Here is a 23,630-nt window from a genome sequence, read left to right as displayed (position 1 = left end):
TATGTTTGGCGCAGAAATATACGGCGGAATCCTCGTCCTTGAGATTGTTCATGGTCAGCGTCACCGAGCTCTGTTGGTTGTCCCTGGAGATCATGAACCGACCTTTGATTGATGGCGCGGGGTGGGTGGTGCCAACACCATTGATACTTGCGAGGTATTCCATTGTTTTACCAGATTTCTGGCCAATCCAGAACATTCCATAATTTCCGAAATCGAACCTGGACCCTCGGCAGAGGAGGCTCAGGGACCCCCCGGGGGGCTGGAGGTCCCCCCCGCACTCCAGCAGGGTCACGGCTGCCCGGAGCCCAGTGGGACAAAGGGGAGATGGGGATGAGGCCAAAGCGCAACCCTTGACCCAAATCCTGACTCTTGGCCCCAAACTGGGACCTTTGGACCACCCCATCCTTGTTGTCCTGATCCTGCTGCCCCTCTCAGGTGGGTCCCGCCCCATTTTCCAGTTTGACACACCCACTTTGAGGCCCACAGCCAATCAGGTTTCTAATCCCCATCTCCCCTTTGTCCCGCAGGGCTCCGGGCGGCCGTGACCCTGCTGGAGTGTGGGGGGGACCTCCAGTCCGCCGGCGGGTCCCTGCGCCTTCTCTGCCGAGGGTCTGGGTTCAGTTTTTGGAGTTACGACATGTTCTGGATCCGCCAGAGACCCGGGAAGGGGCTAGAGTGGGTTGCGAGTATCTACAGCAGTGGTGGCAGCTCCTGGTACGCCCCATCAGTCAGGGGTCGGTTCACGATCTCCAGGGACAACGAGCAGAGCTCGGTGACGCTGACCATGAACAACCACAAGGTCGAGGATTCCGGATCCTATTTCTGTGCCAAATGTGTGGATGCTGGTTTCTATGATGATTCTGCTGGTGCTGAACGTTTTGACCCCATCCCCATGGCCGTGTCCCCCCCCTGTCCCTGCCCCCCAGACCCTTCCCCCAAACCCCCAGCCCACACCCAGCCCTTGACCATCGATCCCAACCTTGCTCTGCCTCGGCCCCAATTCTCACCCGCTGACCCCAAACCACAACTCCTGACCCCAAATCTCCTCTTTGTGCCCCAAACCTTAGCTCTGAAGGTCAGGGTTTGAGGCCCAGGGTCCTGATTTGGGGTCAAAGGTTCACGACTCATATCAGTGGTAGTGGCTGGGAGCACAAGTAGGGATTTGAGGCAGAATCGGGTGAATTTTGGGGCCAAAGCAGTTGGGTTTCGGGCAGAACCAGTTTGGGGGTTTTGGCTCAGTGGTTGGCGTTGTTCGAACTGGGGAAAATCTGGGACAAAGGGTCAAGAATGGGGTCAGGGGCTGAGATTTGGAGGAAGGGTCTGGGTATTGGGGACAGGAGGGGACGCAGTCAAGGGGAAGGGGCCAAGAGGAGAGACATCATAACCCCAACTGGCACCAGCAGCCTTGGCGCAGAAATAGGATCCGGAATCCTCATCCTTGAGGTTGTTCATGGTCAGCGTCACCGAGCTCTACCCATTATCCCTGGAGATCGTAAACCGACCCTTGGCCGATGGCGCGTTCTCGGTGTAAGCACCATTGCTGTAGATCCCAGTGAGCCACTCCAGCCCCTGCCCAGGTCTCTGGCGGATCCAGAACATTCCAAAACTCCCAAAATTGAACCCGGACCATCGGCACGGCATCATCAGGGACCCCCCTGGGGGGCTGGAGGCCCCCCCCGCACTCCAGCAGGGTCACGGCCGCTCCCCCATCCACAAACCTTCACCGGTTTTGCCCCAAATTCCCTTTGTTTGTCCCCAAATCTCCAACAGATGTATCCTGAAAGGTAAAGTGCCTTAAACCGAGCAATGAGCCCCAATCCACCCATTAATTACTTGGACACCTCTGCCTGACTTTTGCATCGCCTCATCCCTATCTCCTCTTTGTCCCACAGGGCTCCGGGCGGCCGTGACCCTGCTGGAGTGTGGGGGCAACCTCCAGCCACCCGGGGGGTCCCTGACGTTGCAGTGCCGAGGGTCCGGGTTTGATTTTGGCCATTTTGGGATGGCCTGGATCCGCCAGAGACCTGGGCAGGGGCTGGAGTGGGTCAGAACCATCACCAGCAGTGTTGGCAGCACCTGGTACGCGGATTCCGTCAAGGGCCGTTTCGGGATCTCCAGGGACAACGGGAAGAGCTCGGTGACGCTGACCATGAACAACCTCAAGGATGAGGATTCCGCATCCTATTTCTGTGCCAAGGACACCGATGGTCACAGTGCTTATGCTGATGCTGGTTGGGGAAGATGGAACAGCAAAGCCTTATCAATATGAGTGCCTGGCAAAAGATTTTGAGAATATGGAAACCATCAGCAAGATTGAAATGAAAGCAAGCTTTGAGATCCCAGAGTGATTGAACAACAGGAAAACAACGGTGTGGTCACCTGAAGGTGATCCCCTTTTGATGGAGCAACACCCTCTGATTGCAGACAGGCCCACGGGTCAGAGCGACCTTACAGCTTGGCAGAAGGGGCCAAAGAGGAGATTTTAGAGTTTAAAGTTACTACAAAAAGGAGTTTTCGGGTTTAAAGTTTCTCCAAAAAGGTGTTTTTAGGGTTTAAATTTGCTCCAAAAAGGAGTTTTAGGGTTTCCAACGAGTCGGTTTTAGTCTTAGCAGAAGGGTCCCAAAGACCAATTTTTAGGGTTTAAAATGTAACACAGTATGGTAATGAAACGATTCTTATAGGCTGTATGTAAATGCTGTAGGGTTTGTATATTGGACCAGATTGGTTAGTGAGAATTAGAATATTCTACAGAGAAGAACATTTATTGTATTGTGGTGGGAACCTCACTCTCTTACCCTTTTATTCTCTTAGAGTTTTATGTTCTTACCCTTTTACACTCTTACCATTTTATTCACTGACTCTTTCACTCTCTTACCCTTTTTATTCTCTCACCCTTTTACTCATTTAGCATTTTTACTCTCTCACTCTCTCACCCTCTCATCCTCTCTCCCCTCTCTTCTCTCAGCCCTGCTCCAGCTGTGCCTGGCAGCTCCCAGCAGGGCCCTGCAGTTCGTCCTCTGCAATAAACCGCAGATGCCATGACCTGGCTGCAGAGATCTCTCATGTCCGTCCGTCTGTCCTGACCGTTCCGTGCCCTGATGCTCCTGCAGTGCTGGTTGGGGAATGGGGCCAAGCCGGGCACATCAATAGCACCAGCATCAGAACTGCAACCACCAGTATAAGCACATTTCCCACAGAAGTAGGATCTGGAATCCTCGTCCTTGAGGTTGTTCATGGTCAGCATCACCGAGCTCTGCCCGTTGTCCCTGGAGATCCTGAACCGACCCTCGACCGATGGCGCGTGGTAAGCGCTGCCACCCTTGCTGATACTGGCGACTGGCTCCAGCCCCTGCCCGGGTCTCTGGCAGATCCAGAACATGGAGAAACTCCCAAAACTAAACCCGGACCCTCGGCAGAGGAGGCGCAGGGACCCCCCGGGGGGCTGGAGGTGCCCCCCGCACTCCAGCAGGGTCACGGCCGCCCGGAGCCCTGCGGGACAAAGGGGAGATGGGGATGAGGCAAAAGCTCAACCCTTGACCAAAATCCCGACTCTTGGCCCCAAATTGGGACCCTTCGAGTTCATCATCCTCCTCCCAGCTGGGTCCAGGCCCATTTTTCTAGCTGGCCTTGCCCACTTTGAGGCCCTCGACCAATCAGGTTTCTCATCCCCATCTCCCATTTTTCCCGCAGGGCTCGGGGCGGCCGTGACCCTGCTGGAGTGTGGGGGGGGACCTCCAGCCCCCCGGGGGGTCCCTGCCCCTCCTCTGCCGAGGGTCCGGGGTCAGTTTCGGCAGTTTTGGGATGGGCAGATACCAAGGAATGCACTGGAGTACGTCACAGAGATCAACACTGGTGGCAGCACCGGCTATGCGCCGTCGGTCAAGGGCCGGTTCACGATCTCCAGGGACAACGGGCAGAGCTCGGTGACGCTGACCATGAACAACCGCAAGGATGAGGATTCCGCCGTTTATTTCTGTGGGAAATCTGCTGATACTGGTGCTCCTGTTGCTTTTGCTGATGGGGACCTGCAAAGTCCTGGTCTCACCATCATCACTGCACCCCCAGCTGTCCCCGTTCCCCAGACCCTTGCCCAGCTCCCACCCCCTGACCCAGCCCGTGACCATTTCTCCATTTCCCTTTCCCCTCTCCGGCTCCAAACCCCAACCTTTGGCCGTTGATCTTTCCCCAAACTCGGCCCAAAGGTCAGCGCTAGGCCTGTGGCTGGGGACACGAATTCAGTCACCGAGAGCAGGGACGAGGGCTGGGATTAAGGGGGAGGGTCTGTGGTTTGGGGACATTTGGGGACACAACGATGGGGGTGGAGGCAATAAAAAAAAAAAAGAAATTTTTTTAAATTTTAATTAATGATTTCATTTTACTTTTAAATCAAATTCATTTTAATTTTAATATTTTAAAAATCCATTCATATAAATACGTATAAAGAATACGCTGCTATGAATAAAAACAAATAAAAGTAAAATACATTTTTTGTTATTAATGAAAATAATAAAAATAAATCTTAATAATATCAATTTAATCAAAATGCGAATAATGAAAAACGAATAGATTGTAATAAAAAAAAGTAAGATAAATAAAAACAACATAAATTACATTGAATTATTTTATTTTATTTCACTGAATTTTATATTTAATTTTGAATTTTTTCAATTTTCCATTTATTTGATTACAATTCTTTTATTCCCTTTACTTCCATTTTCTTTCATTGATCCCCAAAGGTGAAAAACGAAAAGAACGAAGAAAACCCAGAAGAAAATGAAATTCTTCATTTTTGATTAAAATAATATTAATTAATAGCGATTAATAAACGGTCATTGACTTTAATCGATGTTAATAAATGTTAGCGAGGAAGGAACCTGGCAAAATATTGAAATAAGAAATAAAAATAATAGAAATAAAACCAATAAAAATAGAAATAAAATGAAATAAAAAATAATATTTACTGTATTATTATTATTATTATATTTATTATTACTGTATTTATTACTATAATAATAATAATAATAATAATAATAATAATAATTATTATTATTATTATTATTATTATTATTATATAAATTAAAAGTATTGTCATTCATAAACCTCAAATAAACAAAGTTAACAAATTAATGATGGAAGTAATTAATTAAAAATATAATTTCAATAACAAAAATAATATAAAATAAAAAATAATATTTTATTGTTTTAGTCTATTATTGTTATTATTATTATCAATAAATTTACTAATTTTATAATTTATTATTATTGTGACTATTATTATTATTATTATATTTATTATTATTACTATTACTATTATTGTTATTATTATTATTATCAAAATAAAAATATAAATTAAAAGTATTGTCATTCATAAACCTCAAATAAACAAAGTTAACACATTAATGATAGAAGTAATTAATGACAAATAGAATTAAAAAAATAAAAAAATAAAATAAAAAATAATATTTTATTGTTTTAGTATTATATAATTATTATAATTATTATTATCATTATTATTATCATTATTGTTATTATCATTATTAACATTATTATGATTTTGTAATTTATTATTGTTGTTATTATTATTATATTAATAATTTATTATTATTTTTATTATTATTATTACTATTATTATTATTATTATTATTATTAATAAAATAAAAATATAAAATAAAAGTATTGTCATTCATAAACCTCAAATAAACAAAGTTAACAAATTAATGATGGAAGTAATTAATTAAAAATAGAACTAAAAAAAAAATTTACTTTAAATTGAAATTCATTTAAATTTAAAATAATTGAATTTACTGAAACTTTGTTAAACAAAAAGGAAATAAAACAAAATAAAACTTCAAATCAATTAAATTAGACTAAAATAAACTCAATAAAAAGAAAATGAAATAAAATAAAAAATAAAATAAAATAAAATAAATTTACTTTAAATTTAAATTCATTGAAATTTAATTTACATAAATTTGGTAAATAAAAAGGAAATAAAACAAAATAAAACTAAAAAAAAATTAAAATAAAATAAACTCGATAAAAATAAAATAATATAAAATAGAAATAATCTAAATTAAACTAAAAATTAATTAAATTAAGTTAAAGTAAATAAAATCGTCATTAAATTCAAAAATTCACCTGGAAACCAATAAAAACAGAAAATCACAAAAATCGGAATTAAAAGTCCCAAAATTGGCAAGAATTAAAATTCAATAAAAATGAAAATTAAAAGGAAAATTACAATTAAAAGTAAACTTTTAATGAAATTAAATAAAAATAAACTGACCGACAAAATTTACAATATGATTTAGTTAAAAGTGGAAATAAAAATATAAATTTTAAAATAAAATGAAAATTATCGATAAAGTAAATATATCATTTAAAATTAAAGCAAAATAAATCAAAATCAAAAAGAAATTTAAAATAAAAAAGAAAAAAAATGAAATTAAAATTAAAATTAAAGTAAAATAAAATTAAACAAGATAAAATAAATATATAAATTTAAAAGGAACTTAAAGGTAAAATTCAGGCTGAAATTCCATTTAGAAATTAAGATAAAATTGAAAACACAATAAAAAAATAAAATTAAAATGATGTGAATAGGAAAAAGAAAATTAACTTCAAATAAATTTAGAAATAAAATTAGAATGGAAAATAGAATAAGAAATTAAAATGAAGAGAAAAAATAAAATTAAAATTGATATTAAAAATATGAAAAAAATTCAAATTGAATTATAGTAAAAAATAAAATTCCAAAAAAAATAATCATTAAAATAAAATTATTATTTTATTTTATTTTTTTGAAATTTAAATTTAATTGAAATTTAATTGGAAAAGAAAAGGAAAATTAAAAGAAAAATAAACTTAGTATGAAATTAAAAAATGAAATTATACTCACAATTGTAATTAAAATTTAAATAAGTTCAAATGAGTTTAAAATGAAAATACAAAATAAAAATTACAAATAGAAATAAAATTATATTGAAATTAAAGTTTAAACTAGATTTAAAAATAAAATCACTATAAAATTAAGTTAGAAAATAGAAATAAAATAAAAATAAAAGTAAATCAAACTTAAATGAGAATAAAAAAAGAAAAAGAAAAGAAAAGAAAAATCAAATAAAAGAAAAATAAAATTAAATGAAACTAAAATAGGAATAAAAAAGAAAAATAAAATAAAATAATGAATTAAAATGAAATAAAATAAAATATTAAAATAAAATAATAAAGTAAAATAAAATAAAATATATAAAGTAAAATAAAAAAAATAAATTAAAATAAAAAAATAAAATAAAGTAAAAAAATAAAGTAAAATAAAGTAAAATGAAGTGATAAATTAAAATAAAATAAAATAAAATAAAATAAAAGAATAAATTCAAATAAAATAAAATAACATAATAAACAAAATAAATAAAAATAAAATAAAATAAAATAAAATAAAATAATAAAGAAAAATAAAAAAAATTAAAAAATATAATAAAATAAAATAAAGTAAAAAAAATATTAAATTCAAATAAAATAAAATAAAATGAAATAAAATAAAGTTAAATAAAATAAAATAAAATGAAATAAAATAAAATAAATCAAAATAAAATAATGGAAAATAAAATCAAATAATAAATGAAAATAATATAAAATAATATATTAAAAGAAAAGAAAAGAAAAGAAATTATAATAAAATAAAATAAAATAAAATAATAAAACGAAATAAAATAAAATAAAATAATAAAATAAATAATAAAATAAAATAAAATAAAATAAAATAAAATAAAATTAAATTAAATTAAATTAAATTAAATTAAATTCAAATTCTTCACCCCAAATCCTCATTCTTGGCCCCAAATCTCAGCTCTTTGCCCCAAATCTTGCTTCTTCACCCCAAATCTCAACCTTACACCCCAAATCTCAACTCCCGCCCCAAATCTTCGTTCTTGGCCCCAAATCCCCACTCCTGGTCCCAAATCTCAGCTCCTGGACCCAAATCTGCACTCGTAGCCCCAAATCTCAGCCTTTGGCCCCAAATCTTCATTCCTGGCCCCAAATCTTTGTTCTTAGCCCCAAATCTTCGTTCTTGGTCCCAGATTTTTGTTCTGGGCCCCAAATCTCCACTTCTGACCCCAAATCTCCACTCCCGGCCCCAAATCTCCACTCCCGGCCTCAAATCTCCATTCTTGGCCCCAAATCTTCGTTCTGGTCCCCAAATCATCGTTCTGGGCCCCAAATATTCGTTCTGGGCCCCAAATCTTGCCTCTTGGCTCCAAATCTTCAATCTCGGCCCCAAATCTTCACTTCTGGCCCCAAATCCTCATTCTTGGCTCCAAATCTCAGCTCTTGGTCCCAAATCTCAGCTCCTGGACCAAAATCTTCATTCTTGGCCCCAAATCTCAAACTTTTGCCCCAAATCTCAGCTCCTGGCCCCAAACCTCAGTTCTTGGCTCCAAGGCTCAACCAAGGTCCCCAAACCTGGGTGCAAATGGTCGAGATTTGGGGAAAACGGGCCAGATTTGGGTCCGTGGGGGTCAACAATGGTGTCAAGGTTAGGAGGGAAGGACCTAGGGAACGGGGATGGGGACGGGACCAAAATTAGAACCAGCAGGAGGAGCCTCCCAACCTCATCCATCATAGGCGTTTTTGGCACAGAAATAGGATCCGGAATCCTCGTCCTTGAGGTTGTTCATGGTCAGCGTCACCGAGCTCTGCCTGTTGTCCCTGGAGATGCTGAACCGGCCCTTAACCGACAGCACGTATCTGGGGGTGGAACCATCACCGTTGATCCCCGCGACGTATTCAAGCCCCAGCCCGGGTTTCTGGCGCATCCAGAACATTGCAGATTTCGTGAAATTGAAGCCAGATGCTTGGCACAGAAACGTCAGGGACCCCCCGGGGAGCTGGAGGTCCCCCCCGCACTCCAGCAGGGTCATGGCCGCCCAGAGCCCTGCGGGACAAAGGGGAGATGGGGATGAGGCCCCGGATCCAGGTGTGGGTCCGGCTAGGGGTGACCAGATCCAAAACGGGTCCTCGAGCCCCCTGGGAGGGCCGGCAGGATCGGGAGGAGGAGAAAGTGCCACCATTTGGGGCCAACACCAGGATCTGCATGCAGGAATCAACATTTGGATGGATTTTTTCCCTCATCCCCATCTCTCCTTGGTCCCGCAGGGCTCTGGGCTGCCGTGACCCTGCTGGAGTGCGGGGGGGACCTCCAGCCCCCCGGGGGGTCCCTGCGCCTCCCCTGCGGAGGGTCCGGGTTTGATTTCGGGAGCTACGACATGTACTGGATCCCCCAGAGCCCCGGTCAGGGACTGGATCGGCTCATGGGGATCACCAACACTGTTGGCAGAACCTACTACGCGCCATCGGTCAAGGGCCAGTTCAAAATCTCCAGGGAACACGGGCAGAGCTCGGTGACGCTGACCATGAACCACGTCAAGGACGAGGATTCCGGATCCTATTTCTGTGCCAAGGGTGTTCATGCTGGTTATGTGGGTCCTGGTGCTAATTTAGATGACACCCATGGTGGATCCAAGTCCCCACTACAGTGTCCTCTCCTGTCCCCAATCCCCAGACGTTGCCCCTAACTCCCAGCCCTTCGCCGCATTCTTGACCCTTTGTCCCAGATCTCCTGCAGTTCCACAAGACAACCATGGAGCCAAAACCCCCAAGCGGGTTCTGCCCCACATCCAACTAAGTTTGCACCAAAGTCGCCCGATTCAGCCCCAAAACCCCACTTAGCGCTCCCAGCCACAGGTGCTGACACGAATCCTCAACCTTTGTCCCCAAATCGGGGCCCTGGGCACAAAACCCTGAGCTTCAGAGTAAAGTTTGGGGCACAAAGAGGAGATTTGGGGTCAGGAGTTGTGGTTTGGGGTCCGCGGGTGAGAATTGGGGCGGAGGCAGAGCAAGGTTGGGATCAATGGTCAAGGGCTGGGTGTGCGCTGGGGGTTTGGGGGAAGGGTCTGGGGCGCGGGGACAGGAGGGGATGAGGAGATGCAGATGGCAGGTTAATCAATACGAGCAGGACTAGCACCAGTGTTATATGATTTGGCACAGAAATAGGATCCGGAATCCTCGTCCTTGAGGTTGTTCATGGTCAGCTTCACCGAGCTCTGCCCGTTGTCCCTGGAGATCCTGAACCGGCCCTTGACTGAATCCGCGTACCAGGGACTGCCACCATTGTTGCTGATATCTGCAATGATTTCCAGCGTCTGGCCTGGTCTCTGACGGATCCAGGCCATCCCAAAACTCCCAAAACTGAACCCGGACCCTCGGCAGAGGAGGAGCAGGGACCCCCCGGGGGGCTGGAGGTCCCCCCCAGACTCCAGCAGGGTCACGGTCGCCCGGAGCCCTGCGGGACAAAGGGGAGATGGGGATTGGGCCAAAGCTCAACCCTTGACCCAAAACCCTGACTCTGGTCCAAATTGGGACCCTTGGAGTTCATCATCCTCCCCCCAGGGGGATTCTACTCCTTTGTCCGGATGGCCACACCCACTTGGGGGCCCTTGACCAATCAGAGTTTTGATTTTCATCATCTCCCCTTTTTCCCGCAGGGCTCCAGGCGTCCGTGACCCTGCTGGAGTGCGGGGAGGACCTCCAGCCCCCCATGGGGCCCTGACCTTGCTGTGCCAAGGGTCCGGGTTCGGTTTTGGGAGTTTTGGAATGATCTTGATCCGACAGAAATCTGGGAAGACGCTGGAATACATTGCGAGTATCAGAAGTGGTGCTTACACAGATTACGCGCCGTCGGTCAAGGGCCGGTTGACGATCTCCAGGGACAACGGGCAGAGCTCCATGTCCCTGACCATGGACAACCTCAAGGACGAGGATTCCGGATCCTATTTCTGCGCCAAACTTGGTACTGGTAGTAGTTACGGTTATGATGGTGCTGCTCTTAGTGACAGTTCCGGCAATGGTCCCACCCGCCATGATGGTCACCAAAAGTCCCCAATCCCCGCAGATCCGTTCCCAATATCCCAGACCATCTCCTCAGATGTTCACCATTTACCCCCAAACTCTGGCATTACTGCCCCAATTTCCGACTTTCTCCCAATTTTGCCCGTTTCACCCAAATCTCCCCCAGCTCCCCGGGCCCTGATTGGAGCAGGCCTGAACTGGAGGCCAGGGGTGAAGGTTTGGGGCCAATGGTTGAGATTTGGGGCAGGAGCAGGGGAGGGTTTGGGGTCAGTGCTGACCACTGGGGCAAATGGGGGAGATTTGGGACAAAGGGTCAAAGGCTGAGGTTTAGGGGACAATTTGAAGGAAGAGTCTGGGTTTGGGGACAGTTGAGGACACCGAGATGGGGATGGATCCACCACGGCCATCGTCACTATAAGCAGCAGTACTACAAAAACAACTATCAGCACGTTTGGCACAGAAATAGGATCCGGAATCCTTGTCCTTGAGGTTGCTCATGGTCAGCATCACCGAGCTCTGCCCGTTGTCCCTGGAGATCCTGAACCGACCGTTGACCGATGGCGCATAGTACGTGCTGGAATCACGGCAGCTGATGCTTGCAATGTATTCCAGCCCCTGCCCAGGTCTCTGGCGGACCCAGTTCATTCCAAAACTCCCGAAACTTAACCCGGCCCCTTGGCAGAGGAGGCGCAGGGACCCCCCGGGGGGCTGGAGGTCCCCGCCGCACTCCAGCAGGGTCACGGCCGCCCGGAGCCCTGCGGGACAAAGGGGAGATGGGGATGAGGCCAAAGCTCAACCCTTGACCCAAATCCTGACTCTTGGCCCCAAACTGTGACCCTTGGATTTCATCATCCTCATCCCAGGTGAGTCACATCCCATTTTGCAGCAGACCACACCCACTTTGACCCCACAGCCAATGAGGTTTCTCATCCCCTTTGTCCCGCAGGGCTCCGGGCGGCCGTGACCCTTCTGGAGTGCGGGGGGGACCTCCAGCCCCCTGGGGGGTCCCTGACGTCGCTGTGCTGAGGGTCCGGGTTCGATTTTTGGGATTATGGAATGTACTGGATCTGCCAGAGACCCGGGCAGGGTTTGGAATACGTTGCAGGGATCTGGAGCAGTGGTGGCACCATCTACTATGCACCATCGGTCAAGGGCCGGTTCAGGATCTCCAGGGACAGCGGGCAGAGCTTGGTGACGCTGACCATGAACAACCTCAAGGACGAGGATTCTGCCACCTATTTCTGTGGGAAAGCTTCGTGCTCTGGTTGTGTTCCTAGTGCTGCTTATGTTGACAATGCACGTTATGGCCTCCAGCTCCTGGTTCTGGCGCCACTCCCATCATTGAGTCCCAAGAGTTGTGATTTTCGTCCCAAATGTAACCCATTGACCCAGCCCTTTACCCTTTGTCCCCATTTGCAACAATGGTCAGAACTGACCCCAAACCCTGCCCTGCTCCTGCCCCAAAATTCAACCATTGGCCCCAAACCTTCACCCCTGAGCTCCAGGTATGACCTTGCTTTCCAAGAGTTCCCATTTGTGCCTGTGGCAGCCCAGCCAATCAGGGCCTGAGGAGCAGGGGGTGATTTGAGGACAACGTGGAGATTTGGGGTGAATTTTGGTGCCAACTTACTTTGGTTTGGGGCAGAACCAGTAAGGGCTTTGTGGCTTTGTGGTTGGCGTTGCTGGAAATGGGGGAGATCTGGGGGAAAGGGGTCAAGGGCTGAGATTTGGGGAAGGGTCTGGGGACTGGGGACAGGAAGGGCTCAGAAATGGTGGTGCCACGACCGGCAGGGTCAATATCAGCAGCAGCATCAGCACCACCATCATAAGCATATTTGGCACAGAAATAGGGTCCGGAATCCTCGTCCTTGAGGTTGTTCATGGTCAGCGTCACCGAGCTCTGCCCGTTGTCCCTGGACATCGTGACCCGGCCCCTGAACGATGGCGCGTAGTAGGTGCTGCCTTTGCTTTGGATCCCTCCAATGTGTTCCAGCCCCTGCCTGGGTCTCTGGTGCATCCAGGCCATCCCAAATTGTCCAAAATTGAACCCGGACCCTCGGCAGAGGAGGCGCAGGGATCCCCCGGGAGGCTGGAGGTGCCCCCCAGGACTCCACCAGGGTCACGGTCGCTCCCCCATCCCCAAACCTTCACTGCATTTCTGCCCCTAACTCCCTTTGTCTGGCCCCAAACCTCCAACAGTTTTTTCCAGTATTTTAAACTGCCCTCAACTCTGCAATTAGGCCCCATCCACCCATTAATTAATTGGACAGCTCTGCCTGATGTTTCCATCTACTCATCCCCATCTCCCCTTTGTCCCGCAGGGCTCCGGGCAGCCGTGACCCTGCTGGAGTGCGGGGGAGACCTCCAGCCCCCCGGGGGGTCCCTGCGCCTCCTCTGCCGAGGGTCCGGGTTCAATTTTGGCAGTTTTGAAATGGATTGGGTCCGCCAGAGACCCGGGCAGGGGCTGGAGTTGGTCGCGGGGATCAACACTGGTGGACGCACCGACTACATGGGTTCAGTCAGGGGCCGGTTCAGGATCTCCAGGGACAACGGGCAGAGCTCGGTGACGCTGACCATGAACAACCTCAAGGACGAGGATTCCGGATCCTATTTCTGTGCCAAAGCTGCTGCTGCTGGTTGGGGTAATGGTGCTGCTGATGGTTTTGACCCCACCCTTATCGCTATGCCACCCCTGTCCCCGTTCCTCAGACCCTTCCCCAAACCCCAGCCCCTGACCCCATTCCTGTCCCTGGGCCCCAACCCTGCCCTGGCCCTGCCCCACATTCTCAGCTCCTGGCCCCAAACCTCAGCTCGGGGCCCACTCAGGGCCATTTTGGCTCCTGGGCTGGCTCCGGCCCCTCTGCCAGGATCCCTGGGCTGAACTCGCCCAACTCCACCCAAATCTGCGCTGCTGCCCCAGAGCAGCCACCACTGACACAAATCCCCAATCCTGACCCAAATTGGGACCCTGGGCCTCAAACCCCGACTTTCAGAGCAAAGTTTTGGGGCACAAAGAGGAGATTTGGGGTCAGGAGTTGTGGTTTGGGGTCAGCGGGGGAGAATTGGGTCCAAGGCAGAGCAACGTTGGGATCAATGGCCAAGGGCTGGGTGTGGGCTGGGGGTTTGGGGAATGGGGACAGGCGGGGACACAGAGATGGGGATGGCACCGTCACTACGACCGGGATTATCAGCATAACCAGCATCAGCTCTGGCACAGAAATAGGATCCGGAATCCTCCTCCTTGAGGTTGTTCATGGTCAGCGTCCCCGAGCTCTGCCCATTGTCCTGGAGATCCTGAACTGGCCCTTGACCGATGGCGCGTACCTGGTGCTGACACAACTGCTGTAGATCCCTGCGATGTATTCCAAACCCTGCCCGGGTCTCTGACGGACCCAGTACATTCCATAATCACCGAAACTGAACCCGGACCCTTGGCACAGCAATGTCAGGGACCCCCCGGGGGGCTGGAGGTGCCCCCCGCACTCCCGCAGGGTCACGGCCGCCCGGAGCCCTGCAGGACAATAGGGAGATGGGGATGAGAAATCTGATTGGTCAAGGGTCAAAAACTGGGAGCGTCAAGCTTGATAAAGGATTGGGACCCACCTGGGAGGAGGATGATGAACTCCACAGGTCCCAATTTGTGGCCAAGGGTCAGGATTTTGGTCAATGTTGTGCTTTGGCCTCATCCCCATCTCCCCTTTATCCCGCAGGGCTCCGGGCGGCCGTGACCCTGCTGGTGTGCGGGGGGCACCTCCAGCCCCCCGGGGGGTCCCTGCGCCTTTTTTGCCGAGGGTCCCGGTTCAGTTTTGGCAGTTTTACCATGTTCTGGATCCGCCAGAGACCCAGACAGGGGCTGGAATGGGTTGGAAGTATCAGCAGTGGTGGTGGCACCATCTACTACACACCATCGGTCAAGGGACGGTTCACGATCTCCAGGGACAATGGGCCAAGCTCGGTGACGCTGACCATGAACAACCTCAAGGACAACGATTCCGGATCCTATTTCTGTGCCAAAGTTGCCTATAATAATTTGGGTGCAGCTGCAGGTGTGGATGGTGTTCACCCCATCCCCGTTCATGTGTCCCCACCTGACCCCGTTTCCCAGACCCTTCACCAGACCACAGCCCCTGACCCCATTCCTGTCCCCGTGTCCCAGCTCTGAACTGGCTCTGCCCCAATTCTCAACTCCTGGACCCAAACCTCAGCTCTTGGCTCCAGGCCTCAACCAAGGTCCCCAGACGTGGGTGCAAATGGTCGAGATTTGGGAAAATGGGCCAGATTTGGGTCTGTGGCAGTGACTCAGATCCACTAGGAATATTTTGGGGCAGAATGGGTCCAGTCTGTGGGCAGTGGTTGGGATTTGAGAGCCCAGGATGAGCTCAGCGTGAAACCGGCCCTGATTTGGGGCCAGGAGCTGAGATTGGGGCAGAACCAGTTCAGAGCTGAGACACAGGGAGAGGAATGGGGTCAGGGCTGGGGATTTGAGGGAGGATCTGGGGAATGGGGACAGGGGGGACATGGGAACAGTGACAGGGTCAAAAACAACAAAAGCTCCAGCACCACCCCAACCTCCATTAGTTAAACCAGATTTCACGCAGAAATAGGATCCGGAATCCTCGTCCTTGAGGTTGTTCATGGTCAGTGTCACCGAGCTCTGCCCGTTGTCCCTGGAGATCGTGAACCGGCCCTGCACCGAATCCGCGTACCCAGTCCAACCACCATTGTCCCAGATCGCCGCGATGAATTCCAGCCCCTGCCCGGGTCTCTGGCGCATCCAGCCCATGGCAAATTTCCCAAAATCAAACCCGGACCCTCGGCAGAGAAGGCACAGAGACCCCCTGGGGGACTGGAGGTCCCCCCCACACTCCAGCAGGGTCACGGCTGCCCGGCGGAGCCCTGTGGGACAAAGGGGAGATGGTGATGAGGTGATGCAAAACTCAGGCAGAGCTGTCCAATTAATTAATGGGTGAACTGGGGCTCATTGCAGGCTTGAAGACACTGTATGATACTGGGCTTCTCTCTTGGAGATTTGGGGCCAGACAAGGGAATTTGTGGCAAAACTAAACTAAAGGTTTGGGGATGGGGGAGCGGCCGTGACCCTGCTGGAGTGCGGGGGGGACCTCCAGCCCCCCGGGGGGTCCCTGCGCCTCCTCTGCCAAGGGTCTGGGTTCAGTTTTGGGAGTTATGGAATGTTCTGGATGCGTCAGAGCCCCGGGAAGGCGCTGGAGTGGCTCTCTGGGATCTACGGCAATGGTGGCAGCACCGACTATGCGCCATCAGTCAAGGGCCGGTTCAGGATCTCCAGGAAAAATGAGCAGAGCTCAGTGACGCTGACCATGAACAACCTCAAGGACGAGGATTCCGGATCCTATTTCTGTGCCAAATGTTACAGCAGTGGCTCTGGTAATGGCGCTTATGCTCATGGTGTTCATGCTGGTTGTGGTCCCAAGCCCTTTTTTCTGTGCTCCCAGGTATCACAGAATTCTCTGATCCTTCCCCAAAATCCCAGCCCTTCTCCTGAAATCTCAGCCCTTTTCCCCCAAACTGTGCCCCTGCTATCCCCACTCTCGACTTTCCCCCAATTTTGCCCATTTCACCCAAATCTCCCCCAGTTCCCCGGGCCCTGATTGGAGGAGGCCTGAACTGGAGCCCAGGGGTGAAGGTTTGGGGCCAATGGTTGAGTGTTGGGGCAGGAGCAGGGGAGGGTTTGGGGTCAGTGCTGACCATTGGTGCAGATGGGGACAAAGGGTCAAGGGCTGAGGTTTGGGGGAAGGGTCTGGGGTTGGGGATAGGGGGGGCTCAGACAGGGGTGGTGCCACCACTGGCACGGTCAATATAAGGAGCAGCAGGGTTACCACCACCACTCTCCTTTGCACAGAAATAGGATCCGGAATCCTCATCCTTGAGGTTGTTCATGGTCAGCGTCACCGAGCTCTGCCCGTTGTCCCTGAAGATCGTGAACCGGCCCTGCACCGACGGGGCGTAGGCGGTGCTGGAACCAGCTGGGCTGCTGATCCCCGCGAGCCATTCCAGCCCCTGCCCGGGTCTCTGACAGATCCAGTGCATGGCATAATCCCCAAAACATAACCCGGACCCTCGGCAGAGGAGGCGCAGGGACCCCTCGTGGGGCTGGAGGTCGCCCCCGCACTCCAGCAGGGTCACGGCCGATCCCCCATCCCCAAACCTTTACCAGTTTTGCCCCAAATTCCCTTTGTCTGGCCTCAATTCTCCAACAGAGGTTTCCAGTATAGTTATGTGCCTTCAACACTGCCATTATCTCCGACCCACCCGTTAATTTATTGCACAGCTCTTCCTGACTTTTGCATCGCCTCATCCCCATCTCCCCTTTGTCCTGCAGGGCTCCAGGCGGCCGTGACCCTGCTGGAGTTTGGGGGGGACCTCCAGCCCCCCGGGGGGTCCCTGAGCCTCCTCTGCCGAGGGTCCGGGTTCAATTTTGGGCTATTTGGGATGGGCTAGATGCGACAACGACCCGGGCAGGGCCTGGAATTCGTCGCAGGGATCGCCGACACTGGTGGGAACACCGGCTACGCGGATTCAGTCAAGGGCCGGTCCAGGATCTCCAGGGACAACGGGCAGAGCTCGGTGACGCTGACCACGAACAACCTCAAGGACGAGGTTTGTGGATCCTATTTCTGTGCCATTCCTGATTGTAGTTGTTGCTGGGCTGCTGGTCACAATGGTGACGATGTTGGTGATAGCCTTCAGGCAATGCTTTTTGCCCCGCTCCCTTCATTTTTTTGCCAAAGCTCTGATTTTCATCCCAAACGTCTCTTCTTGATGCACTCTTTGACCTTTACACTCCATTTGCAACAACAGTGGCCACAGACCCCAAACCCTCCCCTGCTCCTGCCCCAAAACTCAACCATTGGCCCCAAAACTTCACCCCTAAACTCCAGATCTGGCCTCCTACAATCAGGACCTGGGAGCTAGGGGAGATTTGGGTGAAATGGGCAACACTGGGGGAAGTCGGAAATTGGGGCAGCAGGGGTGGAGTTTTGGGGAAAATGGCCGAGATTTCATGGAAATGTGAGGGATTTGGAGGAGAGATCACAGGACTCTGGTTCATTTGGTAACAAAGTGGAGGGATTTGGAGCCAAGGCCAGAGCCAGCAACAAATGCAACACCAACAGAACCATCACTATTGGCAAAACCACCATCATCACATTTGGCACAGAAATAGGATCCGGAATCCTCGTCCTTGAGGTTGTTCATGGTCAGCGTCACCGAGCTCTGCCCGTTCTCCCTGGAAATCGTGACCTGGCCCTTGAATACAGACGGGTATCTGGTGTATCCATCGCTGTCAACGCCTGCGATGTATTCCAGCCCCTGCCCGGGTCTCTGGTGCATCCAGCCCATCCCAAATTGTCCAAAACTGAACCCGGCCCCTCGGCAGAGGAGGCGCAGGGACCCCCCGGGGGGCTGGAGGTCCCCCCCGCACTCCAGCAGGGTCAAGGCCGCCCGGAGCCCTGCGGGACAAAGGGGAGATGGGGATGGGAAACCTGACTGAGCAAGCAGGTACGAAGGAGCGTGGCCAGCTGGAAAAAAGGGGCGGAGCCCACCTGGTAGGGGCAGCAGGATCAGCAGTGCCAGGAGCCGGAGGGAGCTCGAGGCCGTGGCCAGGATGTGCCCGGGTTGGGGTCCCGGGGGGAATTGGGGGTCGTTCACAGTGTATTAACTGTGTAATCAATGCAGAATGCTCAGGATGAGGTGTCCAAGTAATTAAAGAATGGATTGGGGTTAATTGCAGTGTTTGAGGAATGTTGAGATATGGAAAACTCTGGTGGAGTTTTGGGATCAAATCAGGGGAGTTATGAGTGAAACCAGTGAAGATTTGGGGATGGGGTCCGGGCGGCCGTGACCCTGCTGGAGTGCGGGGGAGACCTCCAGCCCCCCGGGGGGTCCCTGCGCCTCCTCTGCCGAGGGTCCGGGTTCAGTTTTGGCCAATTTGGGCTGGGCTGGATCCGCCAGAGACCCGGGCAGGGGCTGGAGTGGCTCGCGGGGATCACCAACACTGGTGGAAACATCAGCTATGCGCCATCGGTCAAGGGTCGGTTCAGGATCTCCAGGGACAACGGGCAGAGCTCGGTGACGCTGACCATGAACAACCTCAAGGACGAGGATTCCGGATCCTATTTCTGTGCCAGGGCTTTTTGTGCTGGTTGTTGGGCTGTTGCTAATCATGGTGACAATGCTGTTGATAGCGTCAAACTTCTAGTTTTTGCTCCTGTCCTATCATTGGATCTCCAAATTTTCGATTTTCGTCCCAAACCTCACCTCTTGTCTCAGATCTTGACCCTTTGTCCCTATTTGCATGAATGGTCAGCACTGACACCAAACCCTCACCTGGTTCTGCCCCAAAACTCAACCACTGGCCCCAAACCTTCTCCCTGACCCTTTGTCCCTGCCCTGCCCCCGTTACCCCAACGCTGCCCATTGGCCCCAAACCCTCCCCTGGGTCTGGCCCCAAACTCAACTCTCGGCCCCAAATCTCGCCCTGGTCCCCCCAAAGTGCCCAAAGGGCTGAGATTTTGGGTGAAATTTGGCAAATTCTGGCACCAACTCAGTTGGGTTTGGGGCACCACCAGACGGGGTTTGGCGTCTTTGGTCACCATGGGTGGAAATGGGGCAGATCTGGGACAAAGGGTCAGATGATGGGACTGGGGTGTGGGGGAAGGGTCTTCGGCTTTGGGGACAGGTGGGGACACAGCGATGGAGATGGATCCACCAATGGTGCATTTACAAATTGCAGGAGGGCCCCAATTATCAGCATAAGCACGTTTGGCACAGAAATAGGATCCGGAATCCTCGTCTTTGAGGTTGTTCATGGTCAGCGTCACCGAGCTCTGCCCGTTGTCCCTGGAGATCCTGAACCGGCCCTGGACTGAATCCACATACCCGGTGCTCGAACCATCGTTCCTGATCCCAGCGACCCACTCCAGCCCCTGCCCGGGTCTCTGGCGTATCCAGTGCATGGCAAAACTGCCGAAACTGAACCCGGACCCTCGGCAGAGGAGGCGCAGGGACCCCCCGGGGGGCTGGAGGTCCCCCCCGCACTCCAGCAGGGTCACGGCCGCCCGGAGCCCTGCGGGACAAAGGGGAGATGGGAATGAGAAACCTGATTGGCTTCTGACCAGAAGTGAACATGGCCATGCCAGAAAAAGCATTTGGGACCCAACTTGGAGAGGCAGCAGGAGCAAAACAACCAGGATGGGATGGTCCATGGTTCACAGTTTGGGGCCAAGGGTCAGGATTTGGGTCAAGGGTTGAGCTTTGGCCTCATCCCCATCTCCCCTTTGTCCCGCAGGGCTCCGGGCGGCCGTGACCCTGCTGGAGTGTGGGGGGGACCTCCAGCCCGCCGGGGGGTCCCTGCGCCTCTTCTGCCGAGGGTCCGGGTTCAGTTTTGGGAATTTTGACATGTACTGGATCCGCCAGAGACCCGGGCAGGGGCTGGAGTGGCTCGCAGGCATCTACAGCAGTTGTTCCAGCACCGCCTATGCGCCATCGGTCAAGGGCCGGTTCAGGATCTCCAGGGACAACGGGCAGAGCTCGGTGACGCTGACCATGAACAACCTCAAGGACGAGGATTCCGCCACCTATTTCTGTGCCAAGAGTGTTCGTGCTGGTGCTGGTGCTAATACTGCGTATGCTCTTGGCTCCTCCCCCATGGCTGGGCCCCCTCCTGTCCCCGTTCCCCTGGCCCTTCCCCCAAACCGCAGCCCCTGACCCCATTTCCTCACCCTCTGTCCCAGCCCAGCTCCGGCTCTGCCCCAAATGTCCCCTCTGGGCCACACTCAGTGCCCTCGTTCCTCAAATTACGTTTAATTTTTCAAAATTTGGGGCCAAAGTTAAGGTAAGGAGTCAAAAATTCAAATTTTGGCCCGAAATTCCCGATGTCAGTCCAATGGGTCAGATTTGGGTCTGTGGCTGTGACTTGGTGCCTGCAGGAGAGATTTGGGGGAAAACTGGACAAGTCTGGGGGCAATGGTTGGGATTGGAGGGACGAGGCCGAGCTCAGAGTGAAACCGGCCCTGATTTGGGGCCAGGAGCTGAGATTTGGGGCCAGGAGCTGAGATTTGGGGCCAGGAGCTGAGATGTGGGTTCAGAGCAGGGCAAAGTTGAGACAAAGGGCAGGAGTGGGGTCAGGGTTTGGTGGGAATTGTCTGGGAAACGGGGACAGGTGAGTCCCAATAGCTGGCCAATAGCACCAACATTATAACCACCAACAGCAGCAGCAGCAGCAGATTTGGCACAGAAATTGGATCCGGAATCCTCGTCCATGAGGTTGTTCATGGTCAGCGTCACCGAGCTCTGCCCATTGTCCCTGGAGATCGTGAACCGGCCCTTGACCGAAGGCGCGTACATGAAGCTCCAGCCCTCCTTCCTGATGCTCCCGACCCATTCCAGCCCCTGCCCGGGTCTCTGGCGGACCCAGAACATGGTGATACCGCCGACATCGAACCCGGACCCTCGGCACAGCAATGTCAGGGACCCACCGGGGGGCTGGAGGTCCCCCCCGCACTCCAGCAGGGTCACGGCCACCCGGAGCCCTGTGGGACAAAGGGGAGATGGGGATGAGAAACCTGATTGGCTGTGGGCCTGCATTGGGCAAGTCCAGCTGGGAAAAGGAATTGCACCCACACGGTAGGGTGACCAGTGTGAGGAGGAGAAGGACAAAGTGCCACAATCTGGGGCCCAGAGTCAGGATTTGGGTCAAGGGTTGAGCTTTGGCCTCATCCGCATCTCCCCTTTGTCCCACAGGGCTCCGGGCGGCCGTGACCCTGCTGGGGTGCGGGGGGACCTCCAGCCCCCCGGGGAGTTCCTGCGCTCCCTCTGCCGAGCGTCCGGGTTCAGTTTCGGGAGCTGTGACATATTCTGGATTCGCCAGAAACCCGGGCAGGGGCTGGAATATGTCGCAAGGATCCACAGCAGTGGTGCTTACGCCAACTACGCGCCATCGGTCAAGGGCCGGGTCACGATCTCCAGGGACAACAGGCAGAGATGGGTGATGCTGACCATGAACAACCTCAAGGACAAGGATTCTGGATCCTATTTCTGTGGCAGAAGTGTTGTTGGTAGTGCTGGTTGGAACGCTGCTGCAGGTATTGGTCACTCTCATGTTTCGGTTGCATTTGGCCATGTTCCTGTTCCCCGGTCCCCACCTATCTCCATTCTCTGGACCCTTCCCCAAAACCCCAAGCCTGGACCCCATTCCTGTCCCCATGTCCCAATCTTGGAGTGGTTCGGCCCAAAATCCGCTCTCTGCACATTACTACAAAGTTGACTCAAACCTTAACCCTTGGCTTGAAGTATCCACTTTCAGAATCAAGTTTTGGGGCACAAAGTGGACATTTGGGGTCGCGAGTTGTGGTTTGGGGTCAGGGGGTGAGATTTGGGGCTGAGGCAGAGCAAGGTTGGGATCAATGGCCAAGGGCTGGGTGTGGGCTGGGGGTCTGGAGGAAGGGTCTGGGCAACGGGGACGGGGGGGACGAGGAGATGGGGACAGCAAGGGCATCGTCACTATAATCAGCAGGAGCAGCACCCCCAGCACCAGGAGCTTTGACACACAAATAGGATCCGGAATCCTCGTCCTTGAGGTTGTTCATGGTCAGCGTCACCAAGCTCTTCCCGTTGTCCCTGGAGATCCTGAACCGGCCCTTGACTGACGGTGCGTACTCGGTGTAACCTCCACTGTCACTGATCCTTGCGACGTATTCTAGCCCCTGCCCGGGTCTCTGGCGGATCCAGCCCATCCCAAAATTCCCAAAACTGAACCCAGACCCTCGGCAGAGGAGGCGCAGGGACCCCCCGGGGGGCTGGAGGTCCCCCCCGCACTCCAGCAGGGTCACGGCTGCCCGTGTTGGAAAAGAAATGAAATTGCGCAAAATGTGTAATTATAGTTTAGTTATGAGTTGTGTGTGAATTGGTTTGTTAAAAGCAGTTTTGCAGTTTTGCAGCCGTTGATAGTGTGTGTGTTTGGTTTGTGTGTAACTTAGCAGGTAGTCTTAGGAATTTAGTAAATAATTAAACTAGTGCAGGAGAGTAAGAATGCTAACCTGTCTGAAGGCAGCATACAATGCTCTTAGAATAAGATAAGCAGAAGATTTATGATCTTGCCTGTGAACTAAGGAATGTATCACAAGGGAACTGTTTCTTGGAGACTTTGTTGTGAATCGCATGTATAAGATGGAAGCACCCATATGTGAAATCGGGGGCTTGGGTTTTTGGGACGTGAGTCCCCCAGCACCCCGGGCCCGTAATAAAGCACCCACAAAACTTATCCGAGTTTTGTGCCATTTATCAATCGGGCAACAGTTTTTCTGGCGACCGCGGCAGGACTCCAAAGGCAGCTGGGGCGGTTCCGCATTCCGATCCACTCCAAGCCGGCACCGAGCACTTCTCGGGGAGACATCGGTCGTGCCCGACGCCGCGCCTGTTGGACAACTGCCAAGGTAAGCCTGAAGGTGCTTTATATTGGAAAAAGGTGATAATTGGATTTGGATTTGGTGGTTGGTAAAAAGCCTAGGCTCCGGCCATAAGACGTCTAAGGACGCAGGACCGGAACTCGCCTCCTGTTTTTGTTTGGGAAGGACGGCGAGAAGGTATATTGGTTTAAGGTGTATTGGTTTACTGGAACTAAAGGTGGAATTAAAGGCTGTAATATGATGTCTTTTAAAACTTTTAAAACCTTTGTGCAAGCCAAT

General features: G+C 50.2%; 3 gene segments (V, D, J or C); 2 read left to right on the top strand and 1 right to left on the bottom strand.

Moving 5' to 3' along the window:
- The first annotated feature begins 1,450 nt into the window (after positions 1-1,450).
- On the top strand, positions 1,451-4,271 carry LOC128946241 (immunoglobulin heavy variable 3-23-like). The segment is given in 4 exon segments: positions 1,451-1,527; positions 1,771-1,784; positions 1,893-2,215; positions 4,203-4,271. Coding segments are annotated over 4 exon segments (483 nt in total).
- Positions 4,272-8,612: 4,341 nt separating this feature from the next.
- On the bottom strand, positions 8,613-8,930 carry LOC128946240 (immunoglobulin heavy variable 3-23-like; the record flags this gene model as incomplete). The annotated part of the segment is given in 1 exon segment: positions 8,613-8,930. A coding segment is annotated over 1 exon segment (318 nt), but the record flags the coding sequence as incomplete, so codon positions are not given.
- A 336-nt stretch (positions 8,931-9,266) lies between these two features.
- LOC128946239 (Ig heavy chain V region 6.96-like) lies at positions 9,267-23,382 on the top strand. The segment is given in 3 exon segments: positions 9,267-9,401; positions 20,239-20,570; positions 23,310-23,382. Coding segments are annotated over 3 exon segments (540 nt in total).
- The last annotated feature ends 248 nt before the right edge of the window (positions 23,383-23,630 follow it).

This window comes from Melozone crissalis, unplaced genomic scaffold (genome assembly GCF_028551555.1).
Source record: "Melozone crissalis strain CALT ecotype California unplaced genomic scaffold, PUWL_Pcris_2 ptg000079l_1, whole genome shotgun sequence".
Classification (NCBI taxonomy): Eukaryota; Metazoa; Chordata; class Aves; order Passeriformes; family Passerellidae; genus Melozone; species Melozone crissalis.
This window is presented reverse-complemented; position numbering and strand designations above follow the sequence as displayed.